Consider the following 20,304-nt stretch of genomic DNA (forward strand, 5'->3'; position numbering starts at 1 on the left):
AAATCCCAATAGAGGGGCATTCTACAAAGTACCTAACCAATGCTCTTCAAAATTGTCAAGGTCATAAAATACAAGTGAAGTCTAAGAAACCGTCAGTCGAAAGGACCCTAAGACACAGCAACTAGATGTTATGTGGTATTCTGTATGGGATGGTGGAACAGAAAAGAAAGATATGGGGTAAAAACTAAAGAAATCTAAGTTTGGACTTTCATAATGATAATGTATCAATATTGGTTTATTTGTTGTAACAAATGTACTATAAGACTAAAGTAATATGTTCATAATAAAGGAAACTAGGGACAGGGTATACGGGAACTCCATTATCTTCTCAATTTTTCTGTAAATCTAAAATTGTTCTAAAAATAGTCTATTAAAAATAATAAAGTATTGTACGGTAGAAATAACCTTAAAAGACAAAAAACTTTATGCATTTTATTTTATTTTATTTTTTGTTTTTTAATGCATTTTATTTTAATTGCATTACTTAGAACTTTAGTAGGATTGGATGTTTTTCCAAGCTTTTTAATGTTTTTTTTTTACATTCAAGACATTAAATCTGGGGATCCCTGGGTGGCGCAGCAGTTTGGCGCCTGCCTTTGGCCCAGGGCGCGATCCTGGAGACCCGGGATCGAATCCCACGTCGGGCTCCCGGTGCATGGAGCCTGCTTCTCCCTCTGCCTGTGTCTCTGCCTCTCTCTCTCTCTCTCTCTCTGTGTGACTATCATAAATAAATAAAAATTAAAAAAAAAGACATTAAATCTGAGAATTTCTTTAAATTTTTTTTAAGATTTTATTTATTTATTTATGACAGACACACACAGCGAGAGGCACGCTTCACACAGGGAGCCTTATGTGGGACTCGATCCCAGGACTCCAGGATCTCGCCCTGGGCGGAAGGCAGGCACTAAACCGCTGAGCCACCCGGGGATCCCCAAGTCCCAGAATTTCAACAATGATTCTAGTTATTCATTCATTCATTCAACAAGTATGTATCAAATGCCAACTACACACAAGGTAGTACCCTGTGCACACGACTTGGGATACAGGGACCTTTTCGAAATACAGTCCTGCCATTGCTCTTAAACCTCTCAGAAACTCCTGGGTAGTCTTAGATTCAAACCAGAGTACGAAGCCCTGCCTGCCTATCCTTGCAGACCTCTTGAGTTCATCTTGTATCATACTTCCATACATCACTGCTCTCCAATCACACTGGCCTCTTTTGGTTCCTTGAAGATACCATGTTTCCAATCACCCAGAGCCTTTGCATATGCTGCTCCCTCTGACTAGAACACTTCCTATCTTTGCTTTCGTCCCTTTTGCCCACATACCTCAGCTCAGTTATCACTTCCTTAGAGACAGTCCATCTACTTATAATTATTCCCAGTCATGTAGTTGAGTAATGCCAGTGTCCCCCATGGAATGTTTGCTTGTTGGTTCTATGACAGGTGGGATAGTGTCTTGTTGTGGACAGTATCTGACTTCATTCTGGTCCCCAGCTTCTGGCATAATGCTTCATGAACTCTATAGGTACTTGTTCACAGGACTCCATGGGACTCCATAAGATATGGTCCCTAGCCTTCCAGTCTAGTGCAGATCCAAACCAGGATGTTAGCTTCTGAAGGAGGTAGAGGTGCCCATCTCCCCTAGCTACTGTCTGGGTTCTAGCTGCCCGCTAGACCTGGCTGCATCAACTCCTGGTCTACTGCTTGCAGTAGTAACATTCACGGACCCTCTTAGCCATTTGCTTCCTTCAGATACACAAAAACCCACTGAAGTCTGCATCCACATCATTTCTGCGTGGCCACTGAAAAAAATTCAGAGAGCCTAAGTGAATTGCTCAAAGCCACATGGTTGGGCAGCCCAGGTGGCTGGGCAGTTTAGCGCCTGTCTTCGGCCCAGGATGTGACCCTGGGCTCCCTGGATCGAATCCCGGGTCGGGCTCCCTGCATGGAGCCTGCTTCTCTCTCTGCCTCTCTCTCTCTCTGTGTCTCTCCTGAATAAATAAATAAAATCTTAAAAACAACAACAACAACAAAAAAAAAGCCACAGGGTTGCTAAAGCCCATATTTGTTATTTAGAGCCCATATTTAACCTAGTTCTTTTCTTTTTTTCTTTCTTTCTTTTTTTTTTTTCTTTTTTTACCGTCTCCTGAACTCTACTTACCCCAAACTTAGCACCGGCCCTGTTAGCCGCGAGCACTTGCACCTGCGCTGGGGGTTTTGTCCCAGAATGATGCGCGCTGGGGGCGGTGCAGTCCGGGGTTGTTGGAGCATCTCCGCCCTTGACCACGCGCGCCCCTTAGCGGTTACCGTGGAGCCTGGGTGCCCGGGTTTTCATTTCCTCCTGGAGAAAAAAAAAAAAAAAAAAAAAAGGGAAGTCGGGGGGCACTCATGAATTTCAGCACTTTAGGTTGCGAGTCCGCGGATTCCGGGGCGCGGGGTTCAGTCATCCTCTCCAGATGTAACCCCTGCCCCCCGTTCCGGGCGTCTGGCAGGCTGGGCGGAAGGGGGGGGATAGGGGGGTGTCAGATGAGCCTAGGCCTGAGTCTCGCCTTCAACTGTGAAGTGAACATCTACTTCGTGGGAGCCAAGACTGCCTGTGGCCAGAGTGGCATCCAGGCAGCCTTAGAATGTTCTGATAGAGGATGGGCCTCTCAGGACCATGCTGCTCCCTGAAAGCTTTGGGACACTTGCACCCTCAGCCTGCTGGGAGCTTGGGCTGGGCACCCTTTACCTTTAATGCCTTGATTAGTATATAAGGCATACTACTTGAGCAGAATACCAAAAATAAATTAGAATTTTGGCCCACTGCTTCTAATCACTGCTTATTAAAATGGTCTTCAGTTCTTCTCTGCTAAAAACGATTTCAGGATACAAATTATTTCCATCATTGCTTTATCCTTTCTTATGTGTCAGGGGATAATTTGACTTCTAACAAAATTGAGTCCTTGTGTTAAGGGCTTTTATTAAAAAAGAGGGGGGGCTTTTCTTATCTGGTTAGATTCTAGGTAAATTGGGGAAATATTATTTGCATTTCATCAACAGTTTATTTAAAGGTGATTTAATCTGTTTAATCCCCAGCTTAATTCCAAACAGGAATGGAGGCAGCAATAGTTTCTTGCCCACTGATGTGTGCCAGGCAGAGATCCAGGCACTTGGGGCAGAGAAGTAAATCAGTCAGGGATGGTGAGGGGTGGCTGAAATTGTGACTGGGGCACAGGCAATCTTGGTTGGCTGTGGTAGGTGAGCCCATGTATTATATTTGAGGACGGCCTCATCCTCTGGTCTCCTACACAGCTGGGCTCAGCTGTGGTCTGGAGGAAGGGGGCCTGACCCCCCTCATTTTATTTCAGCTCTCAATACAGAGGTTCACTTCCTATAGTCTCACAAATATTCTGAAGGGTCCAGGATAAAAAGAGGGGATGAGAGGCAAAGAATCAATGGAGAAGAATAGAATGGGGGGAATGTTGCCAAATGTCAATTCATGTTGCCAATGCCAATTTATTACCTGACCAAATTTGGCCTGATGTATATGGTTCTCCCCCACCCATAAAACCCCACCACCACTACCACCACCACCATATGCTTAAGGCCATAGATGGGTCTCTCAGTCTCTGGTCCTGAAGATGTCAGTCTTCAGACCTTTTCTTTCTTGTGTCCTGTGTACTCCTTTAGAAAAGTTGGAGCACTCTGAACTCTGTAGCATGTTTTCAGAGGCTGCCAGTTGCCGGGTTGGGCAGTGAGCTGTGGATGGGTATGGAAACTGGAAAGGGAAAAGGAGTGTTGCTCTGTCTTCCCTGATCACTCAGTCATATGGTGATGTGAGTTAAACCCAAGGAGAAATGCTCTCCTCTCCCCAGTGTCCTACTTAAGTTTTTCCCTTGGTCATATATTCTAAGTACTGTTCCTTTTCCTAAGTCCAATCCTGGAACAAAGAAGAAAGGCAAATAGCCACTGAATACACGGGAATATGGTCCACGTTCATGTCAGTATTAACCAGAAAAGCCAATTAAGATTGCAGTAGAGGGGTGCCTGGCTGGCTCAGTTGGTGGAGTATGTGACTCTTGATCTCAGGGTTGAGAGTTCAACCTCCTTGTTGGGTGTGGAGCCTACTTAAAAATCTATCTATCTATCTATCTATCTATCTATCTATCTATCTAAAGATTGCAGTAGATATTGAGCAGTTTGGCAATTTTAAATATGTATAAGCCAGCAATTCTGATTCCAGGAATATATCTTAAGAAAATAGCTGAGTGGATACATCAAGATAAATGTGTGAGGATATTTTTAAATCACTGATTATGAGAGAAGTCCCTCAGCAGATGATTGATTAATAGATTGCAAAGCATATTTAGGCTGAAATGTCATGTAGATGAAGGAACTTAAGGGGCAGGCAGTCTCATGATTTACATGGTGTTTCATCAACACCGTGTGGTCCTGGCCTTGTCTCAGCCCCTGGCACCGCTGATATTCATGTCCAAACCCCTCAGATCTCCTGCTCTGGGAGTTGGGAATGACATAGAGAAGAGGACCAAGAGTGTCAGGGAGGTTGGTAGAGGCCTGGAAAGGAGCAAAACATTGAACAAACAGCTCCCCCAGAGGGGCAACATGAGAGGTCTATTCAGAGAGGGCCGTTCCAACTTTCTGTGGATCCTGGTTCTTCTGGGTGACCAAAGAAGTTGTGCTGCTTGTCCTCACTGTGTCTGACTGAATTCCTGAATATCCTGGCAGTAAGATGAAAAACAAAACATTTCTGTCCCATGGTGCACAAGGACAGGACATCTCAGCACCTGGGTCTTGTAGTAGACACTGTTGTTTGGTGAACCCAGGAACGATACTCACTTTCTCTGGAACATTGCATTTTTCTTTGGACAACCATTGTTTTCCACCTCCAACCTCTGAGATTCAAGTGAAGCTGGCTCTGCTCCTGGTTCCAAAGTGGTCTCATCAGAACCAGTTCCCAGGACTTCTGCTAGCTTTACTGAGAAGTCTTCATTCCCCATGGGAGCAGCAGGCAAAACTGGGTCCATCTCACCTCCTCAGAGAGTTTAAGAACAAGGTAAGGGCAGGGTGTGTGGAGTCATGAGGGAAAGTATAAGAACCCAGTGTTAGCAGCCCCTGAACTGTTACCACACTTAGGCCTGACCAGCAAGGAGAAGGAGGGGATTCTGGACCCTAGAAGGAGATAGTCACGTAGAGGACATCTTGTTGGACAGACAGAGATGAGAATCTCCAAGGTTGGAAACAAGAAGACCAAAATGCAGTTGAGTGGGCAGTTTCACACAGCTGGAGCCAGGTAGTGGAGGCAGAGTGGGAAGAGATAATGTGGGAGGAGGGGAGGCCAGGATAGATTTGATTATAAGTGGCCATTGAATAAATGCCACCGCAGAGGATTTTTAATCAGAAGTCAGCGACTTGATTTACCTTTCTGGAGATCACTCTTGATTCAAGTGGAGAAATGCATCATATATTAGGACAAAAGAGGAAGGAGGAAATACAGCTGCTGTGGGGGAGGAGGTGGTAGCACAGATGAGGAGTGGGGCCAAGGACAGTGAAGTGGTGGGACCAGGTGCACAGATACAAGTCAAAGTGGGAAGGGGCTTGTGGTAAAGTCATATGACCTTGGCTACTCCACTTTCTGAGCCCCAGCTTCCTACCCATTTCACAATGGTAAGGTTGACAAGTGTTAGTGGTTAAGAGTATTGTTTTTGTCAGATCTGGATTTGAATTTCAGTAGGTACCAGCTGGGTGACCTTATGCAAGTTGGTTAATGATAAAAATGTACCATTTATTGAGCACTTGCTACGTGCTAACTAGTAGAATCCTTCCCAAACTAGCATACGTTTGTTAGTTATTCCAGTTTACAGGGAGCAGGAACAGTAATGTGGAGAGGGCAAGTCATTTGTTTGAGGTCTCAGCGAGGATTTTACTAACCACTACATTACCCTAACTTTTCTGTTAGGGTCATCCTCCCTGTGCGATTGGGAGGATTCAAGAAGAGGCCTGGCCAACAGTAGATGTTGATTAAAATATTATTAGAACCATTATTATTATATTCTTTGTGTTTTCCCGAGTTTTTGCTGGCAGCAGGCATCACTTGGATAAATGTCAGGTGAGGGGGGGGCAAAAATCGCAGCTGCTGGCCTCTCAGGGGAAACTCGGGGTGCGGCCCTGGGGGTGGGAGCGGACTGCTGGGCGGGGCGGGGCCAGGCCGCTGGAGTCGGGTTGGGGGCGGGGCCCGGGGAGAAGGGGCAGGGCGCGGGCCGGCGGCGCATGCTCCGTGGTGCGGCCAGCTCCGCGGCGGCCGCGGGCGCCACCGCCCACTTGGGGCTGGCCAGAGGCAGGCAGCCGGGGTGCGGAGTCAGGGTAGGGCTGGGCGAGCGCACGGCCATGGCCCCGTGGCTGCAGCTCTGCTCCGTCTTCTTCACGGTCAACGCCTGCCTCAACGGTTCGCAGCTGGCCGTGGCCGCGGGCGGCTCCAGCAGAGCGCGGGGCGCCGACACCTGCGGCTGGAGGGTAAGGAGAAACTTCTCGCCATTCCCCAAAGCGTGGCGGGCGCGGTGCGCACAGGTGCTCGCGGGCACCCGAGCCGGTGCCGACTTGCCTGCCCTGCGCCGAGTCAGCGGCGGGGCTGGGATCCCCGCTCCCCTCGCCCTTCTTCCCTCCTTCCCTCCCGGGGCGCGCGTCCGACAGCCCCCGCCTGGATGAAAGGGGCCGCCCGACCCCCGGCTTTGTGTTGTTAATGAGGCGCGGCCCCTGGCCGGGGTCTGGCTCCCAGAAGGCGGGCGGGAGAAGGGCGCCCCACCCTTTGTTCCCGGACGCGTACCTCCTTCACCCCGGGGCTGGGATGCTCGGAACTGTCGGGCCTGGGGGCGCTTTGCAGCAGGAGTGGGGGGGGGGCGGGTTCTTCCCCGACCTGGGGTCCAGAACTCTGTAGAGGCCCGGGACTGCCAGAGCGGGGACCTGGAGCGCTGGGGAGGGATGCGCCCCCTCTCGTGGCCGCATTGTTCCTTCTAGGCTGGGCCGTCTTACCCCACTTTCACCCCACCTCCGACTCCTGCCTTGCTGGAAAACTTTGCTCCCCGTTCAGCCCTTCGTCTAGGGAATGGTCTCACGGATGACCTACACCCCCTCTCCCCGGCCCCAGCTTGACTTGCGGATATTTTTCTAGGCCAAAGGAAGGCATGAGTTTGTCGCCTCGGTCAGGTGCCCCAGAGGAGACAGGAGAGGTGCACAGATGTAGTTTTCTTGCTGTAACGGAGCACTTCGACGCTGTCCGGATGGTGGGGAGTTGGGCAGGGAGCGATGTGCGCGGGGATGCTGCTGTCACCGGTCCCCACCAGGGTTCCTGGGCTTGGAACCCGCACTACATCTGTCTGCCTCACATCTCCTACCCAAGTCAGGGCAGCCAGGCGTCAGGCTACTCAAGCTCCTTAGACTTGTGGAGAGGATGTGGGCTTTGCACTCAGGCAGCCACGGACATGACCTTGGCTCTTCTGGGCTCTGGTTTCTTCACCTGGAAAATGGGAATTAAAGGGGACTTCCTAATTATCCCAGTACTGTTGCGCTGAGAGATGGGTCATTTACTTAGAACAACTCTGACACACCTGGGATGTTCTGCATGGCCTCAGTGCAGTCAAGGCCTAGGACCTAGTACTTTCTTAGAGTCTCAGGCTAGTGCTTCCCGCTACCTTGTCCCACATTCAGAGAAGCACAGTGCAGAAGACCAGGTATGAGTCAGGCAGTTGGGATGTCTTCAAACTTGATAGCCATAACACACCCTCCCACCAACCCCATAGTGCATATAACCTTCCTGTTTGAGTAAAACATCATATTTTCTTACTTTGTCTTATTTAGTAAAAATAACTATTAATTTTTAAGATAGCAAGTTTTCCCCAATTTTTAGATCAAGAAGTTTTCCTTAAGGCTATCTCATATTGATTTACTAATCCTGCTAAACTTTTTGGATCTAAATGGATATTTCAGCTTTTGAGTAACTGAGAGCATTACATGCACTTCATTCTGAGTTTTCATCTGACCAAATTGCTATTTTTCTGCAGTTGTCTAGGTGGCTTCATGCATCTGTGTACAAAGCTTGTGAAGTTTTAATGGTTTGGGTATAATAGTGACCCAAAGGAGCCAAGGTGGTGGTTTTGTTCTCTATGCCTGTGGGAATGTGTTCATTTCCTCTAACTGCACCCCTGCCCCAAATTAATGGTGGCCTCTGCCCCAGGAGCCTCACACTCAGGCTGACCTTTCTCCCACCACAACTCCTAATTGGGGGTGACGTTCTAAACAGCTTTTTCTTTGGTCCCACTAATTCTCTCCTTGGGTCATTTTCATCCCTTCTTGAATGAGTATGGAAGCCCCCTCCCAGATTCCACATTCTTCTCAACCCAAAACATGACTCCTTATTTCCTGGACTTGCCTTTTGGTGCATATGATGGAGCCACCAGCACTCTTCAACCCCTCCTGCCCATCTGCCTTGCATACCCACCTTTCCAGCCTGCTCCCTAACTTTTGGGCCCTTTGTGCTGTTGAGGCATGTTTTCTCTGCTCCTAGGATGCCTTTTCCTCCCCCTGAGCACCTTCTGCTTGTCCTAAGCCTCAGCTTGGGTGATACCACCTTCCGGGAAGCCCTCCCTGAATGTCATTCTCTTTGCCTTCTCAACCAGGTCCTTGCACTTAGTTCTCACCAGACTACATTGTCAGTATTTGTTCACATCTGTGTCTAGGACAGGTTTCTTTAGCCAGGCACTTAACCTCGTCTTGGTGGCCTCTGAGCCTGGAACCCTGTAATTCTTGGCTGAGCCCAATTAGACCCTGCAGCCTTCCTGCTAAATCCTGTATTAAGTGATGATTTTTAGGAAGTGTGTGGAGAGATGAGATCACTGAGTTCCAGTGTCCTCTACACAGCAGGCTTTTGCACATGCTGTTCTGTCTTCATTCCTTCTCTTTATACCTCAGCCTCCCTTCTCTGCTCCAGCAGCACTTCTTGCAGGAAGCCTTCCCTGCTCCCATCTCCCTACATATGTTCTTCCAAAAGTTCTGTCAGAGGACTGGCCAGTGAACACTGGTGTACAATGATTTGGGCATATGATTCATGTCAGAGTCCCCTACCAGATGATGGGTATTCAGCTCATAGATGTTGGTCTGTGTCCTAAGGTTGCTTACAGTCTAGTTGGGGCCATGCAGGCATAAAAAGAAGGGTCAATATGTGTGAATCAAACAGGAGACAGCTTCCTGTGGGTCTAAGGTCATATGGAACCTGACAGGAGGACAACAGGGTGCAGGATCTGGGTGCTGCAGAGGAACTGAGGCAATGACCTCCTTGATCTCCAGGGAGCATTTGTTCCAGAAACCCTTGCCCTTGCAGCAGTGTGTATTTTCCCAGGACTCGCAAGGTGACTGCAGCCAGCCAGCTAACCTTCAGCAGCATTTCTAACACACCCTTTGGGGAGGCTCTCTTAGGAGCTGGCCTGGTTTAAGTGGTCAGATTTCACAACCTTCCTATTATTAGTGGGGCAATTAAGGGACTGATACCATCTTGAACACAGCTCAGTGTTTTAGAAATGAGTTGTGGGCACACTTCCTCAACTACTTAAAAAAAAATCTCTTAGGGCCCTTGCCAGGTAAAGTTGCTCTTGGAGTAATAAATACAATTTTCCCAAAGCAGTAACAATTTCTTTCTTTCTTTTCTTTTTTTTTTTTTTTAGCGGCAGCAATTTCTAAAACCGGTCCTCACACTGGGTCTTAACTTTTGCTTCTTGATGGTGGAATGGTTTTATGTTGGGTAACTTTATATCAATCAGTTGTGCTGAGGTTTTTTGTTTTTTTTTTTTTCCCCTCTTGCCTTGCTAGTTGTTTGAAAAACAGCGATGGAACAAAGAATTAGGCATCGGCTCCCACAGGTTTTTATTTAGTGGCAGTTTCCTGCAGAGGGAACAAAAATGCCTTCCTATCTAAATGGGGTACATCTTCTTTAGTCTTTTATCTATGAAACAAATGTCTACCCTGCAAAAAGCCTGCTTCTCCAGGAATTCAGGAAGCCAGAATGCTGGCATCGTCTTTACAATGAAGTGCAAGTTTCCCATTTAAGGCAAATACTTCATCTCAAAAGGTAGGAAGGAATAGGGTGGTACTTGGAAAAGAAGAAGTTCCAGCTGGTTAAAATTTAGGTCCTGATAAAAGTCCAATCCAAGAACTCTCCTTGGCTGTGGGCCCAGGCATGTTTATTTGATTCTGAATTGGATGCGTTTTCATTCACTTGCAGCTCATGGCTCCCTAGCCTGCATCTGGTCTGCCTGTCTTGTGGCCATGTCTTCCATGTTATACATGCTCTTGTGTCTCTTATAGAATTCTTGGTTAAAAAATGACTCAGCCCTGGTTGACACATTTTTCAGAGAGACATTTTTATAAGAACTGCGATGCTTTCCTGCAGCCTGTTTTGCCATGTTAATTGGGAATCCTCTTGGCCAGGGTCCATCTCTCTTGAACAGCCCTCCCTTCTCTCCCCTCCCCCATCCATCCCACTGATCTCCCCCCCCCCCCCAGCCCCTGCAGTGCCTGGGGCATTGTGCTAGTTGTATTAACAAGGGGATACAGCTGGGTGAATGAGACCGGCAAGTAAGTACCGGCTGTGGACCCTTTCCCCTTTCCCGCTGAACACAATTTCTCAAAGTCTAGGGGCTTCCAGTATCAGGATTGCCTTGGGAGCTTGTTAAAATGCAGATTCAAGGCTAATGCGTCCAGAATAGGAGTGCGATGGGGGTTCAGGAATTGGCATTTTAACAAATCCCTCTGATGCTCTCTCAATGATGAGAGCCATTGCTTTAGGAGACAGGACTTCCCCAGGCCAGAGAAGTGGGGAGAAGCCACATTCTAAACATTTAAAATCAGAGTTTGACTTTAAATTATTTTCCTGGACTTACAGGGGAAGTGGAGACTTTGTCAGAGCCCTGACCAGTGAAAGGGGTCAGGCCGGCTGAGGGGATCCCAGAGAGCCAGTTGGGCAAGGCATCCTGGTTTGGGTGGATGCCTTTAGCCTGGGGTTGAAGAGGAGGCCGGGAGTGAAGGCGACCCTCACGCTTCCATGGGTTCCTCCCCAGAACAGCTGGGCTTGTCTGGAAAACAGTCTTAGGAAAGAGGAGAGTAGCATCCAAATCATATTCTCTGCAGTTCAAACTTTACAGAGTCCCTACAAAGGAAAGAACTGCTAATGCTTTTGTAAGTCTTCATTTTAAGTTATTTTTCATGCTTCATTTGGCCTAAAATGTGTGTGTGTGTGTGTGTGTGTGTGTGTGTGTGTGTGTTTAAGCTTTTAGACCCTCTTTTCCCCTCATCGGTCCCGGAGCTTTTCACATACCATGCCCAGCAGATGTCTGCTGCTGCTGGGGCCACCCCATCAGCAATTAATTGTATCTTTTTGTTTCTCATTGCCCCTTGTGTCTGCCTCTGATAGATGGGCTTTTAGGCTTCTGAAAGCTTGCACCCCCCCCCATTTGTAAGAGTATAGGCTGAGGGAGGGGGCTCCAGTATCCCTAGAAGCTTGACAGGTTGGGGTGAGGGGCAGTACCCTTGGAGGAGACTTTTCTCCTGCATTTTACCCTGGCAGTGGAGACCCTGTTTCACATCTCCCCCAAATTTGGAGGTCTCCTGTCCTCAGCAAGCTCTGGGGGCCTGTCTGCTGTGCTGGGGCCAGAGGCCCCAACTCCCAGCAGCCTGACTTGCTCGTCCGGTGGGAGGCAATGTCCTCCTGGGCAGTGTTTGTCTTGGCTGCTGGGACATTCTGAATGGTCCTGACACACGATTAGGTGACTGATGGCCCCACAACACATTGTCTCCTCCAGGGCCCGGGGCCTTTGAAGCTCTTCCCTGTGGGAAGTAAAGAGACTATTTGCTCTATTAAAATGCCTTGGAATTTCCTCTGTTTAACCACAGGCCACTTCCTCTCTGCCACTCTAAACCCGGCAGGGCCACTGGCTGATTGAAAAGACACAAGCCCAGGAATGAGCACATCCTATTGAAACAGATAGTCTTACTGCAGATTAAAAGCTGGGACAAATCTCTAAGAAACCATATCTAAGGGGAAATCCTAGAGGTGGCTCCTTATCTTGCTCAAAATTTCGCTTGTTGATGTAATTCACACTTGAAGCGCCAGTGCATCATAGGGTACTTTTTTTTAAAGACAGGAAATCTACATTGTAATAAAATTAGTGTGTTATATTTACATGTGGCAAGTTAAAGTCATACAATAAGTGGATTTCTCACTGTGTGAGTTGGAAAGTCTTTATTATCTGGGAAGAGCATGGTGTCTGTTCATAGAAAACCATACCATGCTTATGCTCTATTTGCAGACTCTCTGCTGGTGCTGGCTTCATGTGCTCAGAAGTCCCAAGTAATGAGTTTGTAGCCTAAATAATGCCAAGAGTATCTCTGGGGAGGCTGTTCCCACCGTTTCCCAAGCAGTATCTTGGGAAAGTTTAATAACACCAGGCGTGAAACTAAAAATTACCTAAGTAACAAACACCAAACATTTAAGCCCTGTCTGTACCGTGTTTTTGTGATGGGACCTGAAAAAGGAATGACTACCTGGTTTCTAATGGAGACTATTATTTTAACATTTACAACTCCATTGTTCAAAGCATCTGTGATAAAAACGGCTTCCCTTTTCTCTAGTTCCTTGTTTGGAAATGTTGGGGGAAGGTGGATGTAGCTAATTAAGGCTACAACATTTAAAGGGGGGACTTAATAGGTACCAGCTGTCCTCAACAAATCACTGAGTGGATGACAAAATAAAGATGTGATGTGAACACACATGTAATTCTCTTCTAAAACGGAAGTTGGCCTATAAATTGTCTGATTTAATGGCATGAATGGAAACTACCTCCATTAAAAAAAACTGCGCTTTTAAGAAGCATTTGTTTCTAGTGCTAAAATGTCTTATTTGCATAAGGCTGGTACCTTAAAGAGTTGAAAGGGCAGTAGATGGCAAGTATTATTGGAAATTTAATAAATTATAATTTTATTGTATGTTCCTCATTCCAAACCTGAACATTAATCATGAGGCTTTTTCATTAAAATTACTACATCGTAGGGAAGCTTGCTTGAATGTATCAGAAATATCCTATAAAACTGAAGCAGCAACTTTGAAAGGGAATGGAAATTGATAGCATTTATTAAGTGTTCCAATGGATATTTAGATTTTACACATTAAATGAATGCTTTAGATGAATCCTTCTGAAATCATAGGGGATTAGACTTTAAATATAACCTTTTTAGATTTGAAAAGTACTTTATTTCCTTAAAAACTAGGAGTTTTTCCAAGTGTTCTGTTTTGTCAGTTTTGTAGAATGACCCCCCCCCCCCACTACCTTCAACACAGCCCCCATTGAATGGTAACCCTTTAGAAAATGCTGGCTATGGCCCCAGACTTCTGGTCTGAGATGGGGATAGAGGGAGGGTTTCCTTGGAATGAAGAAGTGCATTTTCCTGAGATAGGCCATATAGTTTAAAAGCCCTTACTCCGTGATTCTATTTTGTCCAGGTGATTTCTGGTTTCTTCTCTCCTGAAATGGCCCCCCCTTTTACCAGAGGAAAATACAATGTTATCCAGACCAATGCTTGAGCAGTCAGCCCTAGCAAGTGTGGGCTCTGCTGAGTGACAGTTTATCACTGCCTTTCTCTGGAGTGGGCACATTGGCTCTGGGTGGGGCATGGGCACTCACATGGTTAGGATTTATTTAACTGCTTAATATCTGAAGTTCAAGAAGACTAATCTGGAGTGAAGAGGTAAGACATGTTTTTTTTTGAGCAGCTACACTGTGTCAAGTCTTGGTGTGGTTCTGTAGTTACTTAGATTTTGCAGGGAAAAGACAAAGATGGTAGGACCATCTGGCTCCCCACCCAGCTGAGGCTGTAAGAAAAAAGGATAAGGGCTCAGAGACATGGACTTGCAGAAAGGATTCCAAGGTACAGGGAACTCTGTCCTCCCTCTACCTCCCCACTCCTTCCAGAAAACATGAAACACAGTTCCTGCTGCTCCTCATCCTAGAACAGTCCACCTATGCAGTTGCCAGTGTGAGAATCAGGGTAATGATGTGTCAGTGGCTGTGGCACTGCTTGACATCTTTGGAAATCTGGCTTTTTATTAGCCCATGTCCCCTGTGGTTCCCAGTAATTTTGGCTTCTTTGTCTGCCTTAGTTTCCTCTGCTTTGGAGGAGGCTCACCTTTGTCTGTGAGGCTTCTCCACATCATGCTCCCCCTTCCCTGGTCTCCCCATGTGAATTTCACCTGTGCCAGAAAACCCTACATTTAGTAACGTCAGACTCATCCCATCATGACTCCAGATCTAGTGAGAATGCATCCAGCCTTTTGCAGTTATGCATTGAAGAAGCAGTAGAAACTTGATTTGTTCATGAAGAAGAAAATTAATTTGGATGGTTCAGAGGGGCTTAGAAGAAGGGAATGGATGGCCAAAGAAGGCAAGGCCCCCCCCCCCCCCCCCCCGCCTGCAAATGGAACCAGGAGGTGGGGGATCCTTTGAAAGAAATGTGTGGCAGAAAGAAAGACGTGGCAAAGCTGGGGGAGGGTAGTTCATTTGACAGGGTGAGGACAGGAAGGCTGAGGATGTAGGTTGGGACTGGATTATAGCGTGCATGAGTTTTGCCTGTGTGCACCTGTCAGGAACCATGAGGCTTGACAGGTTTCTCCAGCAGATGAATGGTTTAATAAGAGTAACCCTCAGTGGCCATTTCTTCATTCACTGAGTGTTTGGAGCTTTCTATGTGCTGGGCCCAATTTCTGGAGCTTAGATCGTAGCATATAAATAACAAGGACAACAGAATAGTGACGTGACCACCCTATTTGAAATAGCAACCTGCCCTCTTTTCCTCACTTTGTTTTTCTCCACAGAACTTTTCACCATGAGACACACATGGTGTTTTCTTGTCTGTCTCCCCCACTGTTGTGTTAATTGCATGAGGGCAGAGCCTGTATCTGTTTTGTTCTCTGCCACATCAGGAAATCTGGAGCGGCCATATTGTAGGTTATTCCCTGCATGTTCCTTGAATGACCAAGTGCTCTTCAGGAAATTATAGTCGGTGATGAGAATGATGGTGGCACATGCAGATGATCTCAGGTGGTCTCTCTGCTGAGGTGACATGGAAGACGAGCAGTAGTCCTATAGATATCCTCTGAACTTCTAGGTTTTCTTATGTTTTCACAGCATTAGTGCATCATGTGGCATTAGGTGCTCAGAGTTAGCATAAAATATGCTCCTGCTATTCACATCATAGATTATTGGCACCAAGTGTCAACCTTGGTCACTGCTGGGCTGCAGGATGTTCCAGAGGATGACTGAGGTGGTGCTTGGGCTGGTATTGGATGGAGATCAATACCAGAGACATGGACATGGAGGAAGGATTCCAAGATACAGGGAACTCTGTCCCTATACTTTGTAAAGTGTTTGTTGCTTCAAGAGGAGATGTTTGGACTGTACAGTTTGCACTGTGGATAAAAAAAATGTAAAAAAGTTACTGTCCAGTGCTAACCAAGCATCCTGGTTTTTGGACCTTATGAAATAATTCCCATTCCCTAGCAGCAGCTGCCAGCTGGTATGAAAACTTTGTCTTTTTAACAGAGGTTCGGGTCTCATTTTGTGTCATCCCTTCTGGTTGTGAACAGATTTTATTTTCTGAAGTCACTAGACGGTCCATCCAGAATCAAAGATGCTCTTTGCCTTCTTTCCAGGGCTGTGGGTTTGCTGGCCAGCTGTGGTAATGAGTTTTTGCCTGGCTTTGATTTTCATGGCTTGCCTCCCTGTGGGAGGAACTAGATATTTCTGATCTTACCTCTGCTCATATTCAGATCCAGCCAAGCAGTCAGTGACTTCCCGGGCTTTTTTGTGGGAGACTGTGGGAAAGGTCCTGGTTGGCTGGCTATGAATTAATGAAATCCTTAGAAGGCTTCACTAAAGATAGCTCCTGTGGTTTAAAGAAATAGCATTGCCTTTTTAATTTGAGAAAGAGGTCATGGAGTTTTACCAAAATTAAGCAGAGAAAAATGTAACATCTGGTTGTGCTGCCCAAAGGCTGCTTCAGGGCAGTGGAGCCGTGGGTTCCCAGTGTTGGACTCGCCCAAGGTGACATTCACCCCCCATCCCTCATAAGGCTGCTCTGGACATGCTGCCTCTCTCATTGTTCTCCTCCCTGGGTTTTGAAGTTCTCAAGAGACAGAAATTCTACCCCCACATCTTTTCACTTGAGCACATTTCCCATTTACTGAGCTTTCTTCCTTTTACTTAAAGGGTCGCACTTTTTTTTTTTTAAGTGCATAGTTTTCGAGTTGGTCAAGACTAGTGTAATTATTGCTTTTATCTCATTAAAGAAAGATGAGGGTGGATAATGGGGGGAGACTTTGGGCGGAAGGGGGGTTTTAAAGAGCTGTTCTAAAAAGTTTTTAAATTAGTAGGCTTTTCGACACGAGGAGAAAGAGAATGATAAATTGCAGGAGAAGAGTTTTAGGGAAAGGCATAAAGTGGCTTTTAAAGGACCTATGACTGTTTTAAAAGCAGAAACATGAATGTCTTAAATGTCTGCTGTGTGTACATCTCCACCTCCCCTTGCCCAGTTAAGTGAATAAGTCCTATTATTATGTTTTTTTAAATTTTATTTTTTATCTTAGATCTATGTTATACAAAGACTATGTAATTTTCCTTTAAAAACCATTATTCATATTTTGGACATATATTTTCTGAAACTAATTAGGAAGATGAAATTTTTGCTTTGGAGCACCCTCCTCCCCACTCTTGCCAAGCCCAGCAGGCGGCTGCCGGTTACTGCTATCTGGGCTTCTCTTTACTTTCTCTCCCATATTTTGGATTCTGAAAATTTTTAAGCCTATAGAAAAATTGAAAAAACAGTAAATGAACACCTATTTACCCTTTGCCTAGAGTTACCAGTTGCTTGCCACAGGTATGTCAGCTGTCTCACAGTCCTTCGTGATTTCTTTCTGAATCACATTCTAGGATTCAGACAAGGATTACTCTTACATAGATCACTTGTACAGAGACATCATGTCTCTTCCATCTCCTCTACTTGAGGATGGCTCTTCCACCCATTTCTTTTTTTTTTTTTTTTTAAGATTTTATTTATTTATTCATGAGAGAGAAAGAGAGAGGCAGAGGGAGAAGTAGGCTCCCTGCGGGGAGCCCCAGGCGGACTCGATCCTGGGTCTCTAGGACCAGGCCCTGGGCTGAAGGTAGCGCTAAACCCCTGAGCCACCTGGGGTGCCCTTTTTCTTTGGTCTTTTATAACATACATGTTTGAAGAGTCAGGGTCACTTGTGGTGTAGACCGTGCCACAAGTTAGATTTCTGAGTGTTTCCTCACGACTAGGATCAAGTTAAATATTTTGGCCAGATCCCTTAAAAGGTGATATTGTGCCGTTGTGTATTAGATATCAGTAGGTAACAAATATGGATGAAGTTTCAGCGATGAGCATAATTGGTTTTTCTTATTTGAAATTGTTGCACATGGAGACCTTGCCAGTGGTTTAATCCAGTTGAGTCTTAGGTTGTCTTTTTTAAAAACGCGATGCTTTACATTAAGGCTACCTTTTTACTGGGAATCCAAAGCACGGGGCGTCATGTGCTATCCTGTAATATAATCTCCTCTCTTAAAAACGATTTGAAATGAATTGTGCTCTCAAAATTAGGACTGTGGTGTCTCAAGAATGTTGAAGGCTTTTGCTGTTCACACGGGCTGGTTGCAAACAGTTGTAGGTGTCGCCCTCAGCGACTAGGAACAAGTGCCTATTACAACCTCTGTTTGGCCGGGGCAGGTTTACGGTTGAGTGCATCCTCGCACCACAATTCAGTCATGACTTTCCTTTGTGCTAAGAAAACATTGAACTTTATTTCCAGTAAAGGCCACTCCACTCAAAACATATCCTCGAAGTCAGTTTCCAGCCTTTTGGTTCTGTGATCTCCTGTTGCCTAAATTATTTTAGTAGAGTCCCTACAGACAGTTTCATTACTGTAACCTGTATTGCTATCGTCCGTCTAATTACGGGGCTTTTCTTTTCTTTGCCCTTACCCCAGAGGTGAGTAAGGGCGTGTAAAGTCAAAGACGTGTAAAGTTAATATTGGTTATTTTTTCAAAGTAAGTTAAAACGTCAAAAAGTGTCCAGTTGTTATTCTTGCAGGGTACCAGGAAGGCGGCCCAGACGAACCCTCTATCTTTTATTCATGAGGCCGGGAGGGCGCGGGCGGGCGGGCCTGTGCGGCTGGCGTTTGTTCGCTCTCGGCCGGCCCCCTCCCCTGCTGGCCGTGAAATGTCATGCCGAGATGGAATAGTGGGACATTCAGCACGCAGAGAATGGGCCGCAGAGGTGCACCTTTGCTTTTCATTTTCTTTTCTGGCACCGGGTCCCAGGTCCCCTCCTTGGCCTGACCGTGAAAGGCCAGAAAGCAGCAGTCTGGAGGCTGGCAGGGATGCGGTGCCGCCCAGCCCCGCAGCGGCCCCTGTGCTGGAATGTGCTGGACACAAAGGCCCGGCCAGCCTGTGCCTCAGGAGGGGGTTGCCTTTGCTTAGGCTCCTTTGCTCTGGTCACAGGGGAGAGAGTTCTTGTTTCCATGGCTGTGCCGCCGTCGGTTTCAGTGGGAGAGGGGGTGCAGAGTGCTTTTGGTTTTCAGAAATCACTTGGGGCTCACCATTTCTGTGCAGAGGGAGGCCCTGGAGCTGAGTGCTGAGGCCGCCGCGAGACTCCTTCAGCCCTGATGTGGTCTTTGGATAAAGAGAAATCAGGCAGCATTTGCTTAGCAGGCCTAGGTTTCGATTCAGAGCAGTAGTTCTCAATTGGGGGTGATTTGGGGGTTCCCTGGAGATATTTTTCATTGTCACAACTGGGAAGGAGTTTTGCTACTGGCTTTTTGTGGGTAGGGGCCAGGGATGCTGCTAAACACCCTGAAATGCGTGAGCCGGCCTTCCCCAATAAAGACTTATCTGGCCCAAAGTGTCAATAGTGTTGAGGTTGACAGACCTTGATTTAGAGGTCCCATTTTAGCATTTGAATTTCTCAGCTCACTTAGCCTCATAACACTTTGCAACTTCCTTTCTGTTTAACAGAAGCTGTTGGTTCTATTAATCTGCATTCAGGATGAATTTCCATTAAACTCTCCAAGACATGATTAAGCTATTGTGGTGCTCCTTGAAGATATGCCCTGAATGCAACTACTATTTTAAATGCAAAAGACGATTTTTTTTTTTTGCCATAATTTGATCAAAGTAGCATAACCTGTGCCTCTGTTTTTGTTACTCACTGATGGTCTGTGGATAACATTACATTTTTTCAGCATGAAACCCAACACTTCAAATCCCTAAAGCAGTCTCAAATTTATGGTTAATAAAAGCATTTATTGTACTGGATGTCATCTGTTATATCACTCTGGGGCTAGAAACTGGCAAGCAGTGGACAGGAAATATTTTCATTTCAAATCGCTTCAATCTTATGGTCTAGGGGCAAAAGTGTCTGATTTCAGGAAAGCCACGGTGAATAGCATAGTAATGAATGCATTTTTAGTTGATTAAGCAGGCATTCTCTCCCTTTCAAACAGTCTTCTCTCTTTGGTTTGGTGGGGCTAAATAAACACGTGATGTTAAATGATAGCATTTCTTGTGTTGGCCATACTTTTCCTTTGATCATCTGAAACTTTTCAAAGTGTTTTCCAGGAATCCTCAGCAGAACTGAAGAAGCTGGAGAGAATGGCTAAATTCAAGTGTTGACCCTCTTTGTAAATTGTTTACTTTCTGAGCAGAGGAGGTTTTCTAAGATGTTGTTGACTCTTCCGAATTCCCCTTTAAAAATGGAATTTGGTACCTTGCCCTTGGGATTATGCATTTAGGAGGAAAAAATTTTTGATTTTTTTTTTTTTGTTGGTTGCAATTTTATTGTACTTTGTGTCCTGATCTCCCACATCCGGCAGGTAAACAGTCAGGGTGAGGAGAGTTCCAATCTGAAGGTGGCCCTGTGTGGTGATGATGTATCTAGGACAGGGTCCCTTTCGTCCTAGCTGCTCAGTGCCTTCTGTATTATCTAAATCATTGCGGGAAGCCTGGGTGACTCAGCGGTTGAGCGTCTGCCTTTGGCCCAGGGTGTGATCCCGGGGTCCCAGGATCGAGGCCCACATCAGGCTCCCTCCATGGAGCCTGCTTCTCCTTCTGCCTATGTCTCTGCATCTCTCTCTCTTTGTGTCTCTCATGAATAAATAAATAAAATCTTTAAAAAAAAAAAAAAAGAAAGCAGC

General features: G+C 46.2%; 1 protein-coding gene across 1 annotated transcript in view; it reads left to right on the top strand.

Moving 5' to 3' along the window:
• The first annotated feature begins 6,358 nt into the window (after positions 1 to 6,358).
• Positions 6,359 to 20,304, top strand: part of IL17RD (interleukin 17 receptor D) — a 66,620-nt gene continuing 52,674 nt past the window's right edge. The window contains exon 1 of the mRNA XM_055342582.1: positions 6,359 to 6,515. Within this exon, the coding sequence (XP_055198557.1) occupies positions 6,390 to 6,515 (126 nt within the window). The 5' untranslated portion in view covers positions 6,359 to 6,389. The remainder of the gene's footprint in view (positions 6,516 to 20,304) is intronic.

The sequence above is a fragment of the Nyctereutes procyonoides genome, unplaced genomic scaffold (genome assembly GCF_905146905.1).
Source record: "Nyctereutes procyonoides isolate TBG_1078 unplaced genomic scaffold, NYPRO_anot_genome, whole genome shotgun sequence".
NCBI lineage: Eukaryota > Metazoa > Chordata > Mammalia > Carnivora > Canidae > Nyctereutes > Nyctereutes procyonoides.